We start from the raw sequence: 18,309 nt of genomic DNA on the forward strand, positions 1-18,309 counted from the left end.
CATATTTTGCGATTCTGTGAAACGTCATACATATATTTTAAAATGTCAGACGGAAGCGGATTCGCCTAAACTTGGTTGTGTTCAAAAATCCTACCTATTAGATAGAGTAGCGTTTAATTAACGAATCAGGACAAGAGAAACAAAGATTTCTTTGTTCTAATTGGTCAATTCAATGTTACTACGTTATGAATAGGATTTTTGAACGCAACCTTAACTTGGTAGTCACGTGACCGTTGCATCTGTCATGGCTGGCCCTGGGCTGTCATGATTGTTGATATGACAGAAGAGACATCAAATTCCTGAACGAACTATAAACAATCTGGATCGGTGTGCGCCGAACACCGTTGCCCCGAATTTGATCCTGCTTGGGAAGGACTCACTGTTACACCCTTTATGTACACGCAGACAATTAAGATGCCGGTCCAGAAAGATTCGAATATCGTAAAAATCGCCGTTCAAATGACTGACCAAGTGCCGCAGCTTATAGAATTCAATCAGAAGCAACCTTTGGCCGGCATTATTCAGGTATAATTAATTTTAACCACAATTTTATCGTAGTTTTATCATTATACAACACTATCGTGTATATTTCATGTACATGTATTAATATTTTATTTTAATTACAGGAATTATGTAACGGATGGGATTTATCTGACGCGGAATCGTACTCGTTACAATTTTCAGAAAGTAACAATCAGAATTATATTACGGAGAAAAATAGGAACGAGGTGAAAAATGGCAGCATTCTTAGATTAGAGTTTTCACCGTCGAAAACAGCGAATGATATTTTAGCTAAGCTTAACAATGGGATAACAGAAGAAAAAGTAGCAGCTTTGCAGAAACTGAGTACGCTTAGCATAGACATGACTTTTGCATTAGAATTCATAAATAAGAAAGGATTGGCATTAATCATCTCACAAGTATGAAATTTTTTATATATATAAATATGATTATGTCATGAATAATGCAAGTTTCTTTTTTTATATAATATTACAATTGTCAATTGTTAAATCTTTAGGTGGAAGGTGGAAAATACAAGGGAAGTGCACTTGCATTTTCTCTTCAGTCATTTGTGGAATTGATGGATCATGGAATTGTGTCATGGGACATATTGGAAACACCATTTATTAATAAAGTAGCAAGTTATGTGAATAATCAGTCAGTAACTCAGGACACCAGTGTAGTGGAAGCTTCTCTAAGTATTTTAGAGAATATAGTCCTAAATTCAACAGGAAAATATGGACAAGTGGAGAAGGAAGTTACTTTTCCCAATCTTGTAATGCATTTGCAATGCATGAATGCGCAAATTCAACAAAACGCGATAGCTTTAATAAATGCACTGTTTTTGAAAGCTGATTTATATAAGAGACGAGCAGTTTCTGCCACATTACAATCCAAACAAGTCAGAAATGTATTTTTGACAAATGTTATTCAATCTACTGGACAGGTATATAATTAACAAATATTAATAGATTTGCACTTTTCTTTATGTATCTTCTCTTTATATTTCATGTATAATTAATTTGGAAAAATTGAAATAATTTATCAAAATTCATTAGATTCTGAAACGATTATTATTATGCCTAAGTTTCAAAACAAATTTTGTTTTGGATCAAATTTCTTTGTTTACATTGATAAACATATATGTTTCAAATACCAAGCCAAAAAAGAAACGTCTGCTTAAACGTGTTGCAATTTTCATATTCATGTCAATCTATCTGCACATTCTTCTTCCAGTGTAAGTATTTTTTGTTATTGTTTTTTTGTACTTTTCTAGGTCGGAGCAGAAATGGCACATCAACTTTATGTATTGCAGACGCTAATGCTAAGCCTTTTAGAACAACGAATGATGACGAAAATGGATCCGCAGGATCAGGATGCTCATGATAAGATTAAGGAACTTCGAAAAATCGCCTTTGACACAGAAGGAGCGACTAGCGGGGATATAACCGCTCGCAAGCAGGGGCTTTTCGCCAAGGATTATAAAAAGTTGGGTTTTAAATACGACATCAATCCAGCTCTTGACTTTACTGAAACACCACCCGGTATGCTTGCCCTCGATTGTATGGTGTACTTTGCACGTAATCATACCGAAGCATACACGAAGGTTGTTCTCGAGAATTCATGCAGAGCAGACGAGCACGAATGTCCTTTTGGTCGAACAAGTGTAGAACTTGTTAAATTACTATGCGAGGTAAGATACATATTTATACATACAGAATTCATACAGGATTTATAAATTTAATATTGTACATGATATGTAAAATGAAAAAACATTGTTTTAATTAGGTATTACGCATTGGTGAAGCACCCAGTGAACAAGGTCAATCTTATCACCCAATGTTCTTTACACACGATCATCCTTTTGAAGAGTTTTATTGTGTCTGCATAGTTTTGCTAAATAAGACGTGGAAGGAAATGAGAGCGACCACGGAAGATTTTGTCAAAGTCTTTTCCGTTGTACGCGAGCAAATTACTAGAGCGCTTCTGTGCAAACCCACAGGACTGGATAAGTTTAAAAACAAGTTACAACAACTCACTTATTCTACAATCACAAATCTTTGGCAGCAAGAAAGAACAAGCCGAGAAGAATGGGAGAGCCATGCAAGACCTATCGTTGAACTTAGAGAACAGATTACGCCTGAAATCTTAGAGTTAATTCAACAACAGCGATTAGGATTTTTGGTACAGGGCACTAGATTTATGAAATATAGCGCCAGAGGACAAGTGAGTAGTACATTTTGATTAGATATGTTTGATATTAAATACATGATGCATGACTTATAAAAATTCTATGATGAAATTCTCGAAATTTTCAGCGGATTAAAGATAAATTTTGGTATGTCCGCTTATCACCAAATCATAAAGTCTTCCATTATGGAGATTGCGACGAGAAGTCGGTGCCAACAATAGACGAACTTCCTACGAAATTAGCGGTGGTCGAAATTCGAGGATTGCTAACCGGCAGAGATTGTCCACATATGAAAGATTTGCAAAGACGGAAAACTACACACCAGTTGGCGTTTTCCTTAGCCTTGGATTCTGTCGAAGTATCTAGTCTCGATTTTGTTGCTCCCGATGAACAAGTCTTCGATTATTGGACCGATGGCATTAATGCTTTACTCGGTAAGTTGCAAATTCAATTCATATTTATTATATATATTAGCATTATGAACATGGAAATAATTTTTTATTTTTATTTCTTTACTTTTTATTCAGGAAACAGAATGACCAGTAAAGAGGCTGAAAATGATTTGGAGACTTTATTATCCATGGACATCAAATTACGGCTTCTAGATGCCGAAGGAATTGATATTCCGCAAGATCCACCTCCGATCCCCGAACCGCCACCAAATTATGACTTCTGTTATGAACTCAAATAAAAATCGTAAGTCATTTTTCTTTATATAGAGCTGACATCACTATTGTATTGACTTAATAGACATATTGATCATTTTGATCATTATACATATACATATTTTTTATTCTTTTTCATAATTTCGAATTTTACTAATACGATATAGGTGTAGAATTTTAAGCTGTAATTTTCGATCGCATGTTTTAATCGTACAGGGAACAGCAATATATCTTGCCAAAGAAATGTTTAAATTTTATGCAAATATTATACATATATTTCATTTTTAGGAATTATTTATACATTGCAAATGGAAATTTTTTATAGAATGATACTACACAATCATGACGATCTTTTTATTAATCTACAATAGTTTTAATAGCGCATAATCATAATATAATATTTTACATAGTAAGATTTTTTATCTATTTAATTATATTATTAATATTTTATATCAACCTGTATGAAATATATTACAAAGACTATATACAATGTAATGAATAAACTCAATTTCAATTTTACAGATAATTTATTTAAATTTTAACATTTATAAAACTTTTTACTACGTTTCTGCAAGTGTTTGCCTCCTGGCAGCCGAATATATAGCGTAATATAAATTATATGAAAGATGTGAATCTTTTATTAGTGACAATAATATATTTTATGTGCAAATGTACATGTATAATTTGAAAAAATAATGTATCATTATATATGTAGTGGTCGCATTTGACGCTTCTCTATGCAAGAGAGTGCGTAACATAAATTAATTAAAGACTTGTATGGTCTTTATGTAACATATATTACATAACATCCTCTGAAAGAATATGGTAATGTTGGGGATCGTTTATTTGATGATCCGGCGGGCAGAGGAAAAACTCGATGAAATTAAGCACAGGCCCTCGACTAAAAGGATTTAGGTATTTGCCTCTTTTGTCTCTCAAGTACGAATATCTCTTGTAATTGAACATTTCATTAGTAGTCAAATTCATACAAGCATGTAAAACCTGTGCAAAAGGAAAAGATGATATAGAAAAAATTGATATGTCAATAATGTGATAGCAATGTAAATATCACAAGTATCACATTTACCGAAGTACATGTTAGAATCCAGCCGAGTCCACAAAAGACGAGAGCTTCTAATACGCCAAGAACATACAATAATTGAATTCCCTCGATTGCGATACAGTAACATGCAAAATATAAAGTGAAAGAGCAATTTATCGCTACGCACATAACGAACAGGAAGAACCACATTCTGAAAACAAGCAGAATATATTATAGAGAATTGAAAATTCTTTTTAATTTGACATACGAACAAATATAGTTTGTATTGATTGTTTTTTTTTTATTTGTATACCTGTTCCTCAGGCCGACGCAGTTATATATAAACGGACAATGATGATCGAAATATGTGACGCATCTGTTGCAGATTCTACAGTGTTTAGCCCGGAGAGGTCTGAAACATCTACAGCTGTGACATAATCGCGATAATAAAACATTGCGTTTTTTCCACTTATCAAAGTATGGAATCTGAAACAGCGCAAAAAATTCAAATTGTTTGAACAATATTAACCAACTATAATCATTTTATAAGCGATATGCATTGCACCTGTTTTATCGCCCTAAAATAAGTGTCGCTGTTCTGCGATACGTAACCAGGATCTCTTCTGTTAGCTACAATCCAGGAAATCCACATGAGGATGTTCCAATAAATGAAACAGTAATGGCTACCACGCAGAAGATTCCACGTTAACGGAATGCATTTTAACAGATACATCGGGTATCCCCACAGCAGGACGGATATCATAAATAGCAGCAACGGCCCCTTACTATTGCCCGCTCCGCCAAATAGCAACGCCCTTGAAAAAGCAAACGTGCAAATTATTCACAGATTTCGTAAGCGATATAATTTTTTGATTTCCAGATATTACGCTAAATATGCAGACCATAGTTCGTTGATGGGCGGTATCCATCTAGCTCGGCGCTTTTGTTCCGCTTGCAGGATGCGCACGATCTCCGAATGACGGTGACTCTTGGCCAGTTGCAACGGTGTCTTGCCGTTTTTATCACGCGGTTCAAGCTCGATCTTGCTTTTTTCACAGAGAATCCGGACACAGCTTACATTGCCGGATAAGCAGGCCAAATGAAGCGGCGTCGAGCCAAAGTAATCAGGCTTCTGCAAATCCACACCGCTGTATATCAATAGCTTAATTAGCTCGGCATGGCCCTTGTACGCGGCCCAGTGCAACGCGGTGTCGCCATTTATGTCCGTCAAATGTCCTTGTGCATTGGATCCCAGCAAGAAGGCGGCCGTCGCGAATTTGCCAAACATACAAGCGGTCATTAGAGGCGTCAGACCTTTAAAGTCGGCTGTGTTGACCGCGACTCCTGCCTGAAAAAAAATTCTCTCATAACTCTCTCTTCCTTTGCTTTATCTTTGAAATTTTTCCACCTTTTTGTACCTTCAATAGCAATTGCACTATCGCACTGTGACCTTTCCGGCAGGCCCAATGTATCGGTCTAGGTCCTTGCGTACCGAGGCATGGTAGATCGACGGGACCGTTTCGTTCTATCAAATATCTCATGACCTAAGAAATATTCATTACATCCATGAAATAATCTTTAATAATTTTAAAAAATAAGAATCTTTCATTAGAAACTAACTTCAATATTGCCATCTAAGGCGGCCCAATGAGCAGGTGTATATCCCCATTCATCCCTCGCGCTGAACACGTTTAACCCGTTCCTTTCCACCAATTCCTCGACCGCTTCGATTTCACTGTACAAAGAATATTTTTTTTCCCTTTCTTTCTCCATTATATTTTTCTCTAAATTTTTAGATTTAATTATTTTAATTATTTTTTTCAGCTTTTTATGTGTATAATTTTATTCTCTCTTTCTAAAGTTAAAGTATATGATCTAACCCGGCTCTGAGCAGTTCAAAGATTTGCTTGGTTTCATTGGTGGGGCTCTGACCAGTCGCGGCTTCATCAGCGTAGATATTGTCATCGGGACGGTTCCTCTGTCGCGAATTCTTGTCCGAGCCATGATTCTGGTGGCCGGATATCAGATTGTTCGGTAGATGCCCGACCATGTCGGGATCGGGACTTAGTTCCCATACGGATCGCGCCGCACCGGGCCCTGCCACAGGGCTCACAGGATACACCTACATAAGATATACATATAAGAGCAAGAGATGCAAGAGATTAATTTAATAAAATTTTGCCGTAAGACAAAAGACACATACATAACAAATTAAAATACAAAAATAAATAAATAAATTAAATTAATATTAAATGATAATATTTTTTTAATAATATATTGAACTATTTAAAGCGTATATTATACCGAACACAATATCCACGCAATTCTTATTTATTTTATGTTTATTTTTTTGCGTAACTTTTAATGTTCAATCTTTTGCTACTTAACATCGATATACTCGCTATATTTAGAGCGAATAATTGTGATAAAAATTGTTATTTGTAATTTAAAAAAGCATTTTTTTACCTTGCACAGCGTCGCGAGTTCTGTATTTATACGCTCGTGTTCGGAAGGCGTTCTGAAGGATGCACTCTGCGTGGCGATCGCTCCGACACCCTCCGGGACGGTTAGTCACAAGGGGATGTTGGGTCCAACCATATCCTTGGTAATTCACTTTCGAGCAATGCAGCTTTTCCTCCGGATTTGAAAATTCTGCGTTGGATTCTTACAAACAAAGAACAGTGGCAAAGATTTATTGACAACAAACGACGTCCGTATTTCCGAGAATACCGTCGACAATCACTGCACACGGTGTTTTGCGCATTCGAATCGATAACGCGGCAACGGAAAAGGGTGTCAATTGGACGCAATGCTTATTGGCCAGTTGAAAATGAGGTCTTTTGATTGGTCAATCGTTCTGGTCACCCTAAGCATTGGTCGATATAAATAATTTCGTCTAATCGGCACTGTATTCAAATGAATACAGTCCTCTCCTCTCCTCTCCTCTCCTCTCCCGACAGAAATGCTTGTGTCCTTGCGTGCGAGAAATCAGGACGTCGCCAACGCGCACGTTTATAATTGTTCTAACTAATTGATTAAAGATTCCGAGAATCTTATTGATTCTCAAACAGAAAAAACTCAAATAGGAGACACTTAAAATAATTCAAATTATAAAAATACTTTGTTCGATTAATGGAACTTTAATTTGGTATCGCGAATCTCAAATAACGCAGATTTGATTTATGGTTTTATTTTATATTTTTATCACAGCCAAATATATTAGATATCGCAGCTTGACTTAGATTTCGATTGTAGATTTTTATATATATTATTGATTTTTATTTGTTTTTAATATATTTGTATGATGCACCATATAGACATCGAAGTCCTAATTATTTATCATATAATACATTTTGTTATATATTATTAGTCCTTTTTTTATATTAATTTAAGAATAATTCTTAAAATATTAAAAATAATTTTGCAATTTTAACTACACATATATTCTACATGTGTATAAAAAGTTTATTTTATGTATAATATACATTTTATTATATACAAATCACTCAACAGCTAAATAGATATATTATTTTAAATATTTATTTTAAATTTATTTATTTTAAATTCAGTCTTTACAAAAAATATATTTTAATATATATATATATATATATATATATATATATATATAAATAAATAAAAGGGGTATCATTATTTAAAACAAATTAAATTGATTGAATTATTATATAATTATAGAATGCTTCTCATTATCATTCAAAGATAAAATAGAAAAACAATTAACTGACTGTTTCGCAAAATCAACTAAAGATATCGCCATCTGTTAAATTGGCGCTACAGGTCACGTGCAGAAAACCCGATTTCCCCTAGAAAAAAGCACTGTACATTGTATATGTGAATTAAAACTAATTATTAAAAACACAGTGCGACACGTAAGACGTGAGACGTGAGATTATACATATGTAGCGCTGAGTCAGTTTACAATTTGATTTACGTAGCGTTAGTCTCGTTGTAAGATTCTTATTGATGGAGTGGATGCTAGATTTTGATCTCGGCAAATTCTATTTGTAGTTGACGTGTGATATGACGATATAAAATGGCACCCACTATTCAAACCAACAGCAATCAAGCCGATAGAGATAAACGTACAACTAGACCAGCTGAAAAGAGGTAAATGAGCGCAAAAAATATCATATAATTTTTATAACAAAAACATTGCTACATTTGACTCTCACTCTCTCAGATCTGAGCTCATATGTCGAGTTAAATATTGCAATACACTACCGGATATTCCGTTTGATCCGAAATTTATAACGTATCCCTTCGAACCGACTAGGTGAGTAGAAATTAAATCACATCGTATTTGTGTTTCTGCTTTCAATAATTTGTAATTTCTATAATACAGGTTTATTCAGTATAATCCGACTTCCTTAGAGCGTAATTATAAATATGAAGTATTGACGGAACATGATTTAGGTGTTGAAATTGATTTGATAAACAAGGACACATATGCAGGAGATATAAATGCACAGTTAGATCCAGCTGATGAGAAATTATTAGAGGAAGATGTTCTTACACCGCAAGATTCTAAACGATCCAGACACCATGCCAAGAGCGTTTCGTGGCTTAGGCGTACAGAATATATTTCTACAGAAAGCACTAGATTTCAACCACAAACAGCGGACAAAGTTGAAGCCAAAGTTGGTTATAGCATCAAGAAGAATTTCAAAGTAAGATATATTTTCTGCATTATGCAATATTCTGCAATATTTATGCAATATTTCTATATTTTTTTATAACATTTTTCAATTATTTTTAATCAGGAGGAAACACTGTACATGGACCGTGATAGTCAAATAAAAGCTATAGAGAAGACATTTGAAGACAATAAGAAGCCAATTGAAAGACACTACAGCAAACCGAATGTAGTACCTGTAGAAGTATTACCAGTATATCCAGATTTTAAGGTATTTGAAGTTGTATAACAACTATTGTTATATAAATATTAATGTATCATTATTGTATATTAATAATTTCGTATATTCATTGTATATTAATCTTTAATTATTATCTTATCATTTAGTTATGGAAATATCCATGTGCACAAGTCATATTTGATTCTGATCCTGCACCAACGGGTCGATCTGTACCAGCGCAGATTGAAGAAATGTCACAAGCTATGATACGGTAAGTTTATGATGTAATATTTTTATATAATGTGAGAGAGAAAAGAAACGTGTAAAATTAATTTAGAGATGATTGTATGAAAAGAATTCTTTTTACAGAGGTGTGATGGACGAAAGCGGCGAGCAGTTTGTAGCTTACTTTTTACCATTGGAAGAAACGTTGGAGAAACGCCGACGGGACTTTACTGCCGGTATCGATTACGCTGACGACGAGGAGTATGAGTACAAAATGGCGAGAGAGTATAATTGGAATGTCAAGAGCAAAGCCTCCAAGGGATACGAGGAAAATTATTTCCTTGTGATAAGACAAGATGGGGTATATATATATTATCACATTGTCATATCACGTGCATTATCAATTCCGCGATTTGTCGCATTAATTCTCTTGTGTACTGTAGGTTTATTACAACGAATTGGAGACGCGCGTGCGATTGAGCAAACGGCGCCAGAAGGTCGGACAGCAGCCGAATAACACGCGTTTGATTGTACGTCATCGACCACTGAACGCCAATGAATTTAGAATGCAGAGATACCGAGAGAAACAATTGGAGCCGCCTGGAGAGGAAGACGAGGACGAAGAAGAGGAGGAGGAAGAGGAGGAAGAACAGGAAACTCAACAAGAAGCGGAGAAGAACGACGGCAAAGGTTTGCCAATTAAAAGTTTGCTTTGTGTGTGCATATTTGCTATAACGTAGAAAATATTTTTTTGACAAATAAAAAATTTGTTTCCAGGTTCTGAAGCGGAGAACGAGGGAGAATCTCGCGCATCGTCAAGGGCATCCTCGCGAGCGTCCAGCAGGAAATCGCGATCTAAATCACGATCCCGTTCTGGCTCGAGATCGAAATCGCGCTCACACTCACGTTCACCGTCCAAATCCAGATCACAGTCTCGATCGCGCTCGCATTCTCGATCGCGCTCGCGCTCTCAGTCGCGTTCGCCGTCCAAGTCGCGCAGCAAATCACGTTCTAAATCCGGCAGTCCTCAATCCAGGAATTCGTCGCGATCTAGATCGAAATCGAGATCGCGCTCGGGAACGCCTACAAAGTCACCGTCGAGATCTCGGTCGAGCTCGCGATCTAAGTCAAGATCACGATCAAGATCGAGATCTGCCACCGGTAGCGGTAGCGGTTCCGCTAGCGCGAGCGGCGAAAGTGGCTCGGAAAGCGAGTGAATCAAGAAGCATGATCGATAATGCTTTCTTAATTTATCGATCATTTCCATTCGAATCTGGGAATTACTTGGACAGATTGTATCATTTATATCGTCGCACATTAAAAGTGTTCCGCTTGTTTCAGAGAGCATTACCGCCAATGTATATCATGCTAATCAGATGCTGTTTGAGTACATTCTGCTGTTGAATATATTCTTTGAACGGCATGCGTAATTTTTACGGAATGTACAAATACTCGGCGGCACGATCGAAAAAAAATTAATAAATTTGTAAGAAAAATATTTTTATTATACATGTATACACTTTGAATTCTGGAACCATTTTCTAATGAAAGATATTCTTGCAAACTTATCATAGCAATTATGTTATATTTTTAAAAGAGATTTTTTAGTTATTCTTATATATTTTTATTTCTATAATACACAGCGATATATTTTTACTTCTCTTATACACAGATATATATCAGGAGTTAAAATCTAGAAGATGCAAGAGAAGAGCTAAATGAAAAATTATCTCATAAAAAGTTTTCAGATAATATTATAGATAAGCTTTTTGTTGTCTTATGTTATCTAACATTACCTCAAAGTTAGCCCCCTCACTTTGATTATTATGAATTTTTTTTTACCAATCATTTAATCGTTGATTGCTGGTAATGTTTGGTAGTTGCCCGTTTATTTAAAAAAAAAATTGTTAACAAATTTTTAATCTTTTTTTTTTTTTAATCATTCCTTCCGCCATTATTGCAAGTTGACCAATCAGAACAAAGCAGCTAAAGGGTTGATTGGGCAACTGTCGATCATAACTCCAATCGCAAACGAATTCGCAAGCAAATAAGCTTTTATAGAACTATACGAAAAGTTTATTCTTAAGTGAATCTAACGCAAAAGAGGAGAGATATAATAAGGCTATGTTACATAAAAAAATAGATTTCTCATTGGATATAGTTTAACATTATCGCTATTTCCTTGTCTTGGGAGCTATTACGGTTTTTAAAAGGTGAAAATTATAAAAGTGAACAGATTTATTAAATTTCAACAAATAAAATGAAAACATTCATTTCGTTCCGAGAGAACAATCGGATATTTACTCGGTAGGTAAAGTGGCATGTCCTGTCGATATTGTAGCGTCTGCATTTCCGAAAGCGTAGTTAGAGGACGACATGTATAACATTCGTGAGCAGCCACGACAAACCGCGCATTGCGTCATCCACCGATCGAATCGTATCGCCGAAGTGCACATGGCGGTTCCAATCTACTCTTGATACGGTCGTTCGAATCATCAGTACGAAAATCTAGTGCAGCGAACGAGAGTGAGCGGAATCAGCGTATCGTCGAATCGCATCAGCGGTGAGTGAATTAGACGTAGCAAAGCGTGACAGATGCACGACAATCGGAAGATCGGCCACGTGGATAAATTTTTCGCGTTCCGACAAATATGTCATCACGTCGCGGTAGTGCTGCTTCAATCTTGGGCTTGAGCATTTTACTCGAGGACTGTATCAATTACATTGTCTCTTTCTCTTTCTCTTTCTCTTTCTCTTTTTCTGTCTCGTCGCAATATATTATTATTTTGCTTCGAGTGTACATAGATAGTGCAATATAATATGCCAACAGAGTTGCAAATATAGTGTTATGGTCTTGCAGAAGAAAACATCACGCGCAAATTTAATTTTTTAATTTTCTAAATTTTTTATCACGTGCTTCTTCCTCCTCTCCCCCCTTCCGAGAAAGGGGAAGAATCTCATGTTATGGCCTTTAAATTTGTCATTGGATGAGATGTCATATATTGAAAACATTGACCCTGAGAGAGACGCGTACTAATTGTTCTCTGTTTCTCTCTCTCTCTCTCTCTCTCTCTCTCTACTTTGCTTAGAGATGGAAATGAGTCACGAGACCAGATGACTTTGCGTTCGTATTATCGCGCACCGTGTAAATAAATTAATAATGCGAAAAGAGTATCACTACCAGAGGAGATGCGCGTCGTATTAATATAATAATGCTCCGGTTTTATTGAGGAGAAAATTGGCGCGAGAAGCATCCATTTAAAATTCCCCGACGATTGTACGAACGGAAACCGGTAGTATTCCGGCGAATTTGCGATGGAATTTTTAATGCTGCAGGCGAAAACGATATGTCTACGCTTTGCTTCGCTGATTGTGAGTGGAGAACCGCAAAATCCGTTGTATGCGTGCGTAGCGCGTGAAAAAAAATCATTGAGAAATTATAATGCGACTTTTTTCCTTATATACATATATATGTATACGTATATATCTTAGCGGAAATATCGGTTCGATGTTTTTTTTCGTTTATATGTATATATACGATCGAGTTTATATAGCGAACAAGCGGTCTCCCTCTCGACTGATGATGTCATATTTATATAAGAGTTTAATGTTATCAATTCGCGGAAACGATTGTATCGCGAAGAATGCGAGGCAAATCTTTGTATTTTTAAGAAACGTTCTAAAAAAGAGCATTTACATTAAACTGTCAAAGGTATATTTTTTTTTTAATTATCATGTTGCAATATTATAAATATTTTGTTCGCATTCAAAATTATTATATTTTATATATAATAATTGCAACAGAGACACTTTGCGCCAATCATGATTAACTAATAGTCATATCTATGCACTTTTTTTTTCGTTTATTTCATGGATGAGATCATAATTCGAAAATATTGCAAGTATCTTGGAGATGTAGGCTTAACTGTCAAATTGAACTGTTGCCGTAGCCGTCCTTGAAAATTATACGTTTAATGAGACCACAATCGTGATGATGCCCGTCGATTTTTATGAGCAGCCGTCCTCGCTAAATTCGTCTCGATCTTCTTTTCTCCTTTCCGCGATATGCTTGTCATAATTAAATCCCGTTCGCGGTTTTCAAGTCGAGGCTACGTACGAAAGTGTCAGGGCCGGTTTCTTGCAACAACGACCTCAAGGTCTTATTGGGTAAATGCAAACATTGGTTGGAACGTTATGCGATACGACGCGCCGCCTCAGAGTTAACGCAATATAACGACCGGTGTATGACGGATATTGAAACATTGATATAAATATTTGTCAAGCGTCTATCTCGATGGAATGGTGCATCGCTATTAGGCAATCGCGATTCATTGTTGATTATGTTGTACGCAAAAACGGCGCGTAGCCAAAATTTTGCATATCACGACGTCAATAATTTAAGAAAGAAAAAAATTTATTTTCGCATCATTGTAACTGAAAATTTAATTTTTATGTTTCAATTTGTAATATGTTTTATATTTAAGAAATATAGCATAATGAGTAATTATTTTTGAATTTAGTAAACACTTTTACTTTGAAATTGTTAGAAAACATTTTTTTTTTTTTTTTCTGTTATGAGACTGATGAATATATTTGACTTTCATTTAGATGGCGCCGAAAAATAAGGAAAATAACACCAAACGAAAGAAGCAGGTAGAGGATGAAGGAGACGAAGATTATCGAAAGCGACGGGATCGGAATAACCAGGTTGTGTATCGATTTCACATGTAAATTGTGCGTACGTTATCGTTCGCATATGCTATTATCATTATTTTCGTATTTCACAGGCCGTGAAACGATCCAGAGTAAAGAGTAAATTACGCACACAGCAAACATTAGAACGAGTAAATCAGCTGAAAACGGAGAATGAATTGCTGGAGGAAAAAATTAAAATGCTTACCAAGGAGCTAGGGTTTCTCAAGGATCTCTTTCTCGCACATGCAGGTTCGGTTTAAACAAATCATTGGCAAATTATTATTAATTTTTTTGTACATCTTTCTTGGAATATTTTCAAATTATTTTTAAATCTTATCTAGTGATTTCTATTTCAGAACTATCTATCGTAATAATATAGCAACACAGATTGTCTGTCTAAAAAATATTTTTTATGTTTGAAATTATAATATTGAAAGATTAATTCTTACTTTAGGTTCCAGTCAACACTCTATAAACGTTCAAGATCTAGATCTAAATTCTCTTCTAGCCGAAGATAAATCTACGGTAGATGTCCTGAAGACGACTTCGGCCGAGCTATAAACTGATATACAAGCACCACGTGAAGGAATCAGCGTGGTATTGGATTCAAAACGCGATGAAGCATGGCTCGTTTCGAAAGAGCAAGCAGACATCTTGGAAAGATGTGCTCTTTAAACTTATTAGGAAATATTCAAAACGCGAAAAGCATTTCTTGAATGCGAACTTTCTGGTTGCAGCGTCGTCGAGAATTATCATCATTCAAGTTTATAGTTTTTTGGCAGCGGGAGATATGGCAGAGTTGTCTTATAGTAAATTCAAGTATGAAAGTATTCATCTTGATTGTCAATCCCAATAGGGATGTTATGATTTTAAATAGTACAAAGGATGGGACGAATTAACTATATAATATGAATATGTATATATTGTGCTTAATGTTATATCTTATTTTGTAATATATATCTTAGGAGATGTGCTTTTATTATGTACAGGTGAAAATAGAAAATAATATTTTAATATCTACATCTACTAAATCCTACCAAGATAAAGCTTGTTTTTCTCATTATACAGTTACATAAAATACATTTTATAAAATGATATCTTTTTGCGACAATTTACATAGTAATTTAAGCAGATTTGATTTCTTTGAGACGTATTATGTTTATATAATTTGGGAGTATAGTATACATTTGTAGTTTAAAATAACAATATACTATTTTTAATAACCGAATATGATAACAGATATTTAAGCCTTTACTTTTTCATAGATTGGTATTTCTGGCATATATTAAGCGGCTTTCAAATGGTTAAATATTTCGATGGGTTCATTGATAACGCATTATCAGTTCTTTTCAAAATTATGATGCGTGAATGTCTAAATACAATGCGTTCGACCCAGAAACATCTATTCATAAAAGTGAAAGCATTTATGTGCACTATGATATACATTGATATATACAAAAAGCATATTACAAAAAAAACATCCAAATATTTTTGAAATACACTCATCTTCTCTTTGTCGATATCTATTAGTATGATAATTAAAATTGCAGAGAGAGTTTATAGAAAGCAATATGTAACAATTTATAATCAGATTTTGTCTAATAATGTGCATAAACTAAATCAGAAAGCTGAATCATTGTCAGTTTTAAGCTTGTCTCAATTTTATTATTTTCTTATTTTATGCAAAGTAAATGCAGTAAACAACATCCGATACTAGTCTAATATATAAGTTGCAACAAAAAGGATTTGCAGTTAATGTACTGATATAATGTCTAATCTGATCAACAATAAAAATAAAATATATATGTATAATATATATGTATAAAAACATCATTGAGAAAAATTAGGATAATATATATGTTTAATATTTTAGGCGACATAATATCAGATATATAATGATTAGCAGTTTAAATAAAAGGAATAACAAAAATAAATATCAAGTCAAATAAAATTATGAGCAACATAGGGAATTATAAGAAATACAGAGATGATATTTGTGTATGAAGTGGAAGAAGGAAATGGAAATATTTTATGAAATGAAATACGCGAGGGGAAATTTTAATATAAAACGAGTTGGAAAGACGCGAATCGAAATTTTGGAGACAAGTGGAAGAAATGAAATCAGAATAAAAGTTCACAGAGATAAAATTTCAAAGATATGAAAAAATATCGGCATATGCAACAATATACAATTGTATTGTAGACAATACAATAAAAGCATAGTGTAAAATGTTGATAAATTTTGAAACGATGAAACGGGAAGAAATATGATCGAATTTCTTTTTTTTTGGCTCTATAGCAAAAATCAAAGTGTAAATTCCAAGTAGATTATATCTTGTTAAGTAATCGTTACGTTTATTTAGAAAATGAGAAAAGTAAAAAATATTGACAATTACATATATATAAGAATGTATATATAAGAATAGGACAGAAAGGATAAATTAATTATTGTTCACATTTTGTAATTAATTGTGCACAAATAACGAAACAATTGTCTTTTTTATTATCCTTGTTAGAAGCGAATTTTATTTTATATATCTTCAAGAGGCTTAGAAGTAAAGATGTTGTGTCAGAATAGTTTCGAATTACTGGTGAACGGGCTAAGGTGACACATCCAGAAAGTCATCGATGGCACCTGTATGCTTCAATACTCGCGAATGCGAAAAGACCCGATCGATCTTCCGTCAACGTTCGTAAAGCGCATGAACGTCGCATCGAGTGGACGCACCCCGTGTGTCCCAGCGAAAAGGATACACATGAACCCTGTACATTCTCTTTCTAATACATATGCTGAGAATATGTGAAAATCATCTTAGCGCATCTTTCGCGTTTCTGAGAGAATTCGATATATATTTCTCTCGCGACGGTTTTAATTTATTTATCAAAGGGGATTTTCACAAAATATACGTTATCAGTATATTATTATAAGTATATAATTATAAGTATATAAAATATATATATATATATATATATATATATATATACAATCGCGCGCCTATTGTCAAATTTCGCTTACTAAAAATGTCAAACTTTTCGTAATCGACAGTAATGTCATATCCTCTAAGGGGCAAGAAGGGGGAGGAGAAGGAAATGGGGGGCATCTCGAGCTCCAAGTACGAACCTGGGGCCGTGTGTAGCGCGATGAGCCGCTGCTCTGGTGGTCGTCTAGCAGACGACATGTTGGCTGCAGGGAGTACCTCGTCTCGAACATTTCGGTCGCGAGTTTTCTCGGGGAGTACTTGAGTGAGGGAGAGTCGTACGCGGAACTCGGTTCGGGGAAGCGCGAGTGGCGAGAGAGGCCGCGAGATTCTCTCCCGTATAAAGAGGGTGTGTATGTGTAAAAGCGGCGCTAGAGAAGGCACGCGAGGGTGCGGGTTCCCCGAGTGCTGCTACTGCTGCTTACTGTGCCGTGATCGTTGACGAGAAGCTCGCGGCGGCAAAGGAGAAGGAGGAAGAGGAGTAGCGCCGGGGTGAGAAGAGGGCGGAGAAGACGACAGTGTTGGAAAAAGAGGAGGAGGCAGGAAGGAGACACCGGAGAGCAGCGAGCCCTCGAAAAAGCGAGGAGCCTGCGACGGTCGCTGAGGAAGGAGGCGCTGTGAGAGAGAGAGAGAGAGAGAGACAGACAGATAGACAGACAGACAGACAGACAGACAGACAGATAGACACTAATGTCCTCCGGAGAACGTCCGCGGACAATCGTCGCGCGGACGTGAAAAGAGATCTACTTTTTCGTGGACAGGATCTACATACAAAAAGCAAGGAGGTGGAGATAGCCGTTCGCGCCGACGAGAGATCGGGTAACCAAATGTCTTTAACCAAGATCGCGCCGATCAACTACCGTTTGGTGAACCGATCCAGGAGCGAGTGTCCCGTGTAGAGGTAGACTCGATCTATTTTAACGCCTTCGTCGGCGTTGCGTTATATTATATTCTCTGAGCAGCGAATCTCCGATTTTCATCGAGGAGGCAAAGTCGTACAGTCGTTCCTCGTGTATTTTACAACACGCGCCAACCCATCAAATCGAATTCGCGTGTACATATCTGTCTCACTCACTCGATCTTACACACATACCCTCTCTCTCTCTCTCTCTCTTTCTCTCTCTCGCTCGCTCGCTCGCTC

At 35.7% G+C, this 18,309-nt stretch overlaps 4 protein-coding genes across 7 annotated transcripts; 3 read left to right on the forward strand and 1 right to left on the reverse strand.

Moving 5' to 3' along the window:
* The first annotated feature begins 231 nt into the window (after window positions 1–231).
* On the forward strand, window positions 232–3,883 carry LOC126858115 (engulfment and cell motility protein 1). The gene is made up of 7 exons (XM_050608165.1): window positions 232–525; window positions 627–920; window positions 1,019–1,447; window positions 1,778–2,194; window positions 2,290–2,727; window positions 2,820–3,126; window positions 3,220–3,883. Exons 1-7 carry the CDS (start codon window positions 394–396, stop codon window positions 3,381–3,383), a joined length of 2,181 nt encoding a protein of 726 aa, XP_050464122.1. The 5' UTR covers window positions 232–393; the 3' UTR covers window positions 3,384–3,883.
* LOC126858116 (uncharacterized) lies at window positions 3,866–17,441 on the reverse strand. The gene is made up of 10 exons (XM_050608166.1): window positions 17,312–17,441; window positions 6,866–7,063; window positions 6,280–6,521; window positions 6,020–6,134; window positions 5,818–5,943; window positions 5,302–5,747; window positions 4,965–5,214; window positions 4,713–4,885; window positions 4,445–4,610; window positions 3,866–4,359 (listed from the first exon to the last, which is right to left on the reverse strand). Exons 3-10 carry the CDS (start codon window positions 6,447–6,449, stop codon window positions 4,156–4,158), a joined length of 1,650 nt encoding a protein of 549 aa, XP_050464123.1. The 5' UTR covers window positions 6,450–6,521; window positions 6,866–7,063; window positions 17,312–17,441; the 3' UTR covers window positions 3,866–4,155.
* LOC126858117 (RNA polymerase II-associated factor 1 homolog) lies at window positions 8,191–10,993 on the forward strand. Of its 3 annotated transcripts, none has more exons than XM_050608168.1 (9): window positions 8,191–8,326; window positions 8,426–8,524; window positions 8,598–8,690; window positions 8,760–9,084; window positions 9,178–9,321; window positions 9,438–9,541; window positions 9,640–9,856; window positions 9,939–10,185; window positions 10,273–10,993. In XM_050608168.1, the coding sequence occupies exons 2-9, from the start codon at window positions 8,451–8,453 to the stop codon at window positions 10,710–10,712; spliced, it is 1,644 nt and encodes a 547-aa protein (XP_050464125.1). In that variant the 5' UTR covers window positions 8,191–8,326; window positions 8,426–8,450; the 3' UTR covers window positions 10,713–10,993. The 3 variants fall into 3 exon arrangements, with proteins under 3 accessions (XP_050464125.1, XP_050464124.1, XP_050464126.1); XM_050608169.1 differs by having other exon boundaries at window positions 8,231–8,353; XM_050608167.1 differs by having other exon boundaries at window positions 8,226–8,524.
* Window positions 11,834–15,206, forward strand: LOC126858120 (CCAAT/enhancer-binding protein gamma). 2 transcript variants are annotated; one of them, XM_050608173.1, is made up of 4 exons: window positions 11,834–12,058; window positions 14,104–14,202; window positions 14,283–14,439; window positions 14,699–15,206. In XM_050608173.1, the coding sequence occupies exons 2-4, from the start codon at window positions 14,104–14,106 to the stop codon at window positions 14,749–14,751; spliced, it is 309 nt and encodes a 102-aa protein (XP_050464130.1). In that variant the 5' UTR covers window positions 11,834–12,058; the 3' UTR covers window positions 14,752–15,206. The 2 variants fall into 2 exon arrangements, with proteins under 2 accessions (XP_050464130.1, XP_050464129.1); XM_050608172.1 differs by having other exon boundaries at window positions 11,848–12,058; window positions 14,645–15,206.
* Window positions 17,442–18,309: the final 868 nt, after the last annotated feature.

The sequence above is a fragment of the Cataglyphis hispanica genome, chromosome 24 (assembly GCF_021464435.1).
Source record: "Cataglyphis hispanica isolate Lineage 1 chromosome 24, ULB_Chis1_1.0, whole genome shotgun sequence".
Lineage (NCBI taxonomy): Eukaryota > Metazoa > Arthropoda > Insecta > Hymenoptera > Formicidae > Cataglyphis > Cataglyphis hispanica.

Coding starts and splice junctions, on each gene's coding strand:
- LOC126858116 (XM_050608166.1), bottom strand. CDS start 6,449: ATGGTCGGGCATCTACCGAACAATCTGATATCCGGCCACCAGAATCAT. Junction 5,944..6,019: donor CCTTAGATGGCAATATTGAA/GTTAGTTTCTAA, acceptor AATATTTCTTAG/GTCATGAGATATTTGATAGA. Junction 5,215..5,301: donor CCGCCCATCAACGAACTATG/GTCTGCATATTT, acceptor TGCTTTTTCAAG/GGCGTTGCTATTTGGCGGAG.
- LOC126858120 (XM_050608172.1), top strand. CDS start 14,104: ATGGCGCCGAAAAATAAGGAAAATAACACCAAACGAAAGAAGCAGGTA. Junction 14,203..14,282: donor GACGGGATCGGAATAACCAG/GTTGTGTATCGA, acceptor CGTATTTCACAG/GCCGTGAAACGATCCAGAGT. Junction 14,440..14,644: donor TCTCTTTCTCGCACATGCAG/GTTCGGTTTAAA, acceptor TTCTTACTTTAG/GTTCCAGTCAACACTCTATA.
- LOC126858115 (XM_050608165.1), top strand. CDS start 394: ATGTACACGCAGACAATTAAGATGCCGGTCCAGAAAGATTCGAATATC. Junction 1,448..1,777: donor TTATTCAATCTACTGGACAG/GTATATAATTAA, acceptor GTACTTTTCTAG/GTCGGAGCAGAAATGGCACA. Junction 2,728..2,819: donor AATATAGCGCCAGAGGACAA/GTGAGTAGTACA, acceptor CGAAATTTTCAG/CGGATTAAAGATAAATTTTG.
- LOC126858117 (XM_050608168.1), top strand. CDS start 8,451: ATGGCACCCACTATTCAAACCAACAGCAATCAAGCCGATAGAGATAAA. Junction 9,085..9,177: donor GCATCAAGAAGAATTTCAAA/GTAAGATATATT, acceptor ATTTTTAATCAG/GAGGAAACACTGTACATGGA. Junction 9,857..9,938: donor TTGTGATAAGACAAGATGGG/GTATATATATAT, acceptor TGTGTACTGTAG/GTTTATTACAACGAATTGGA.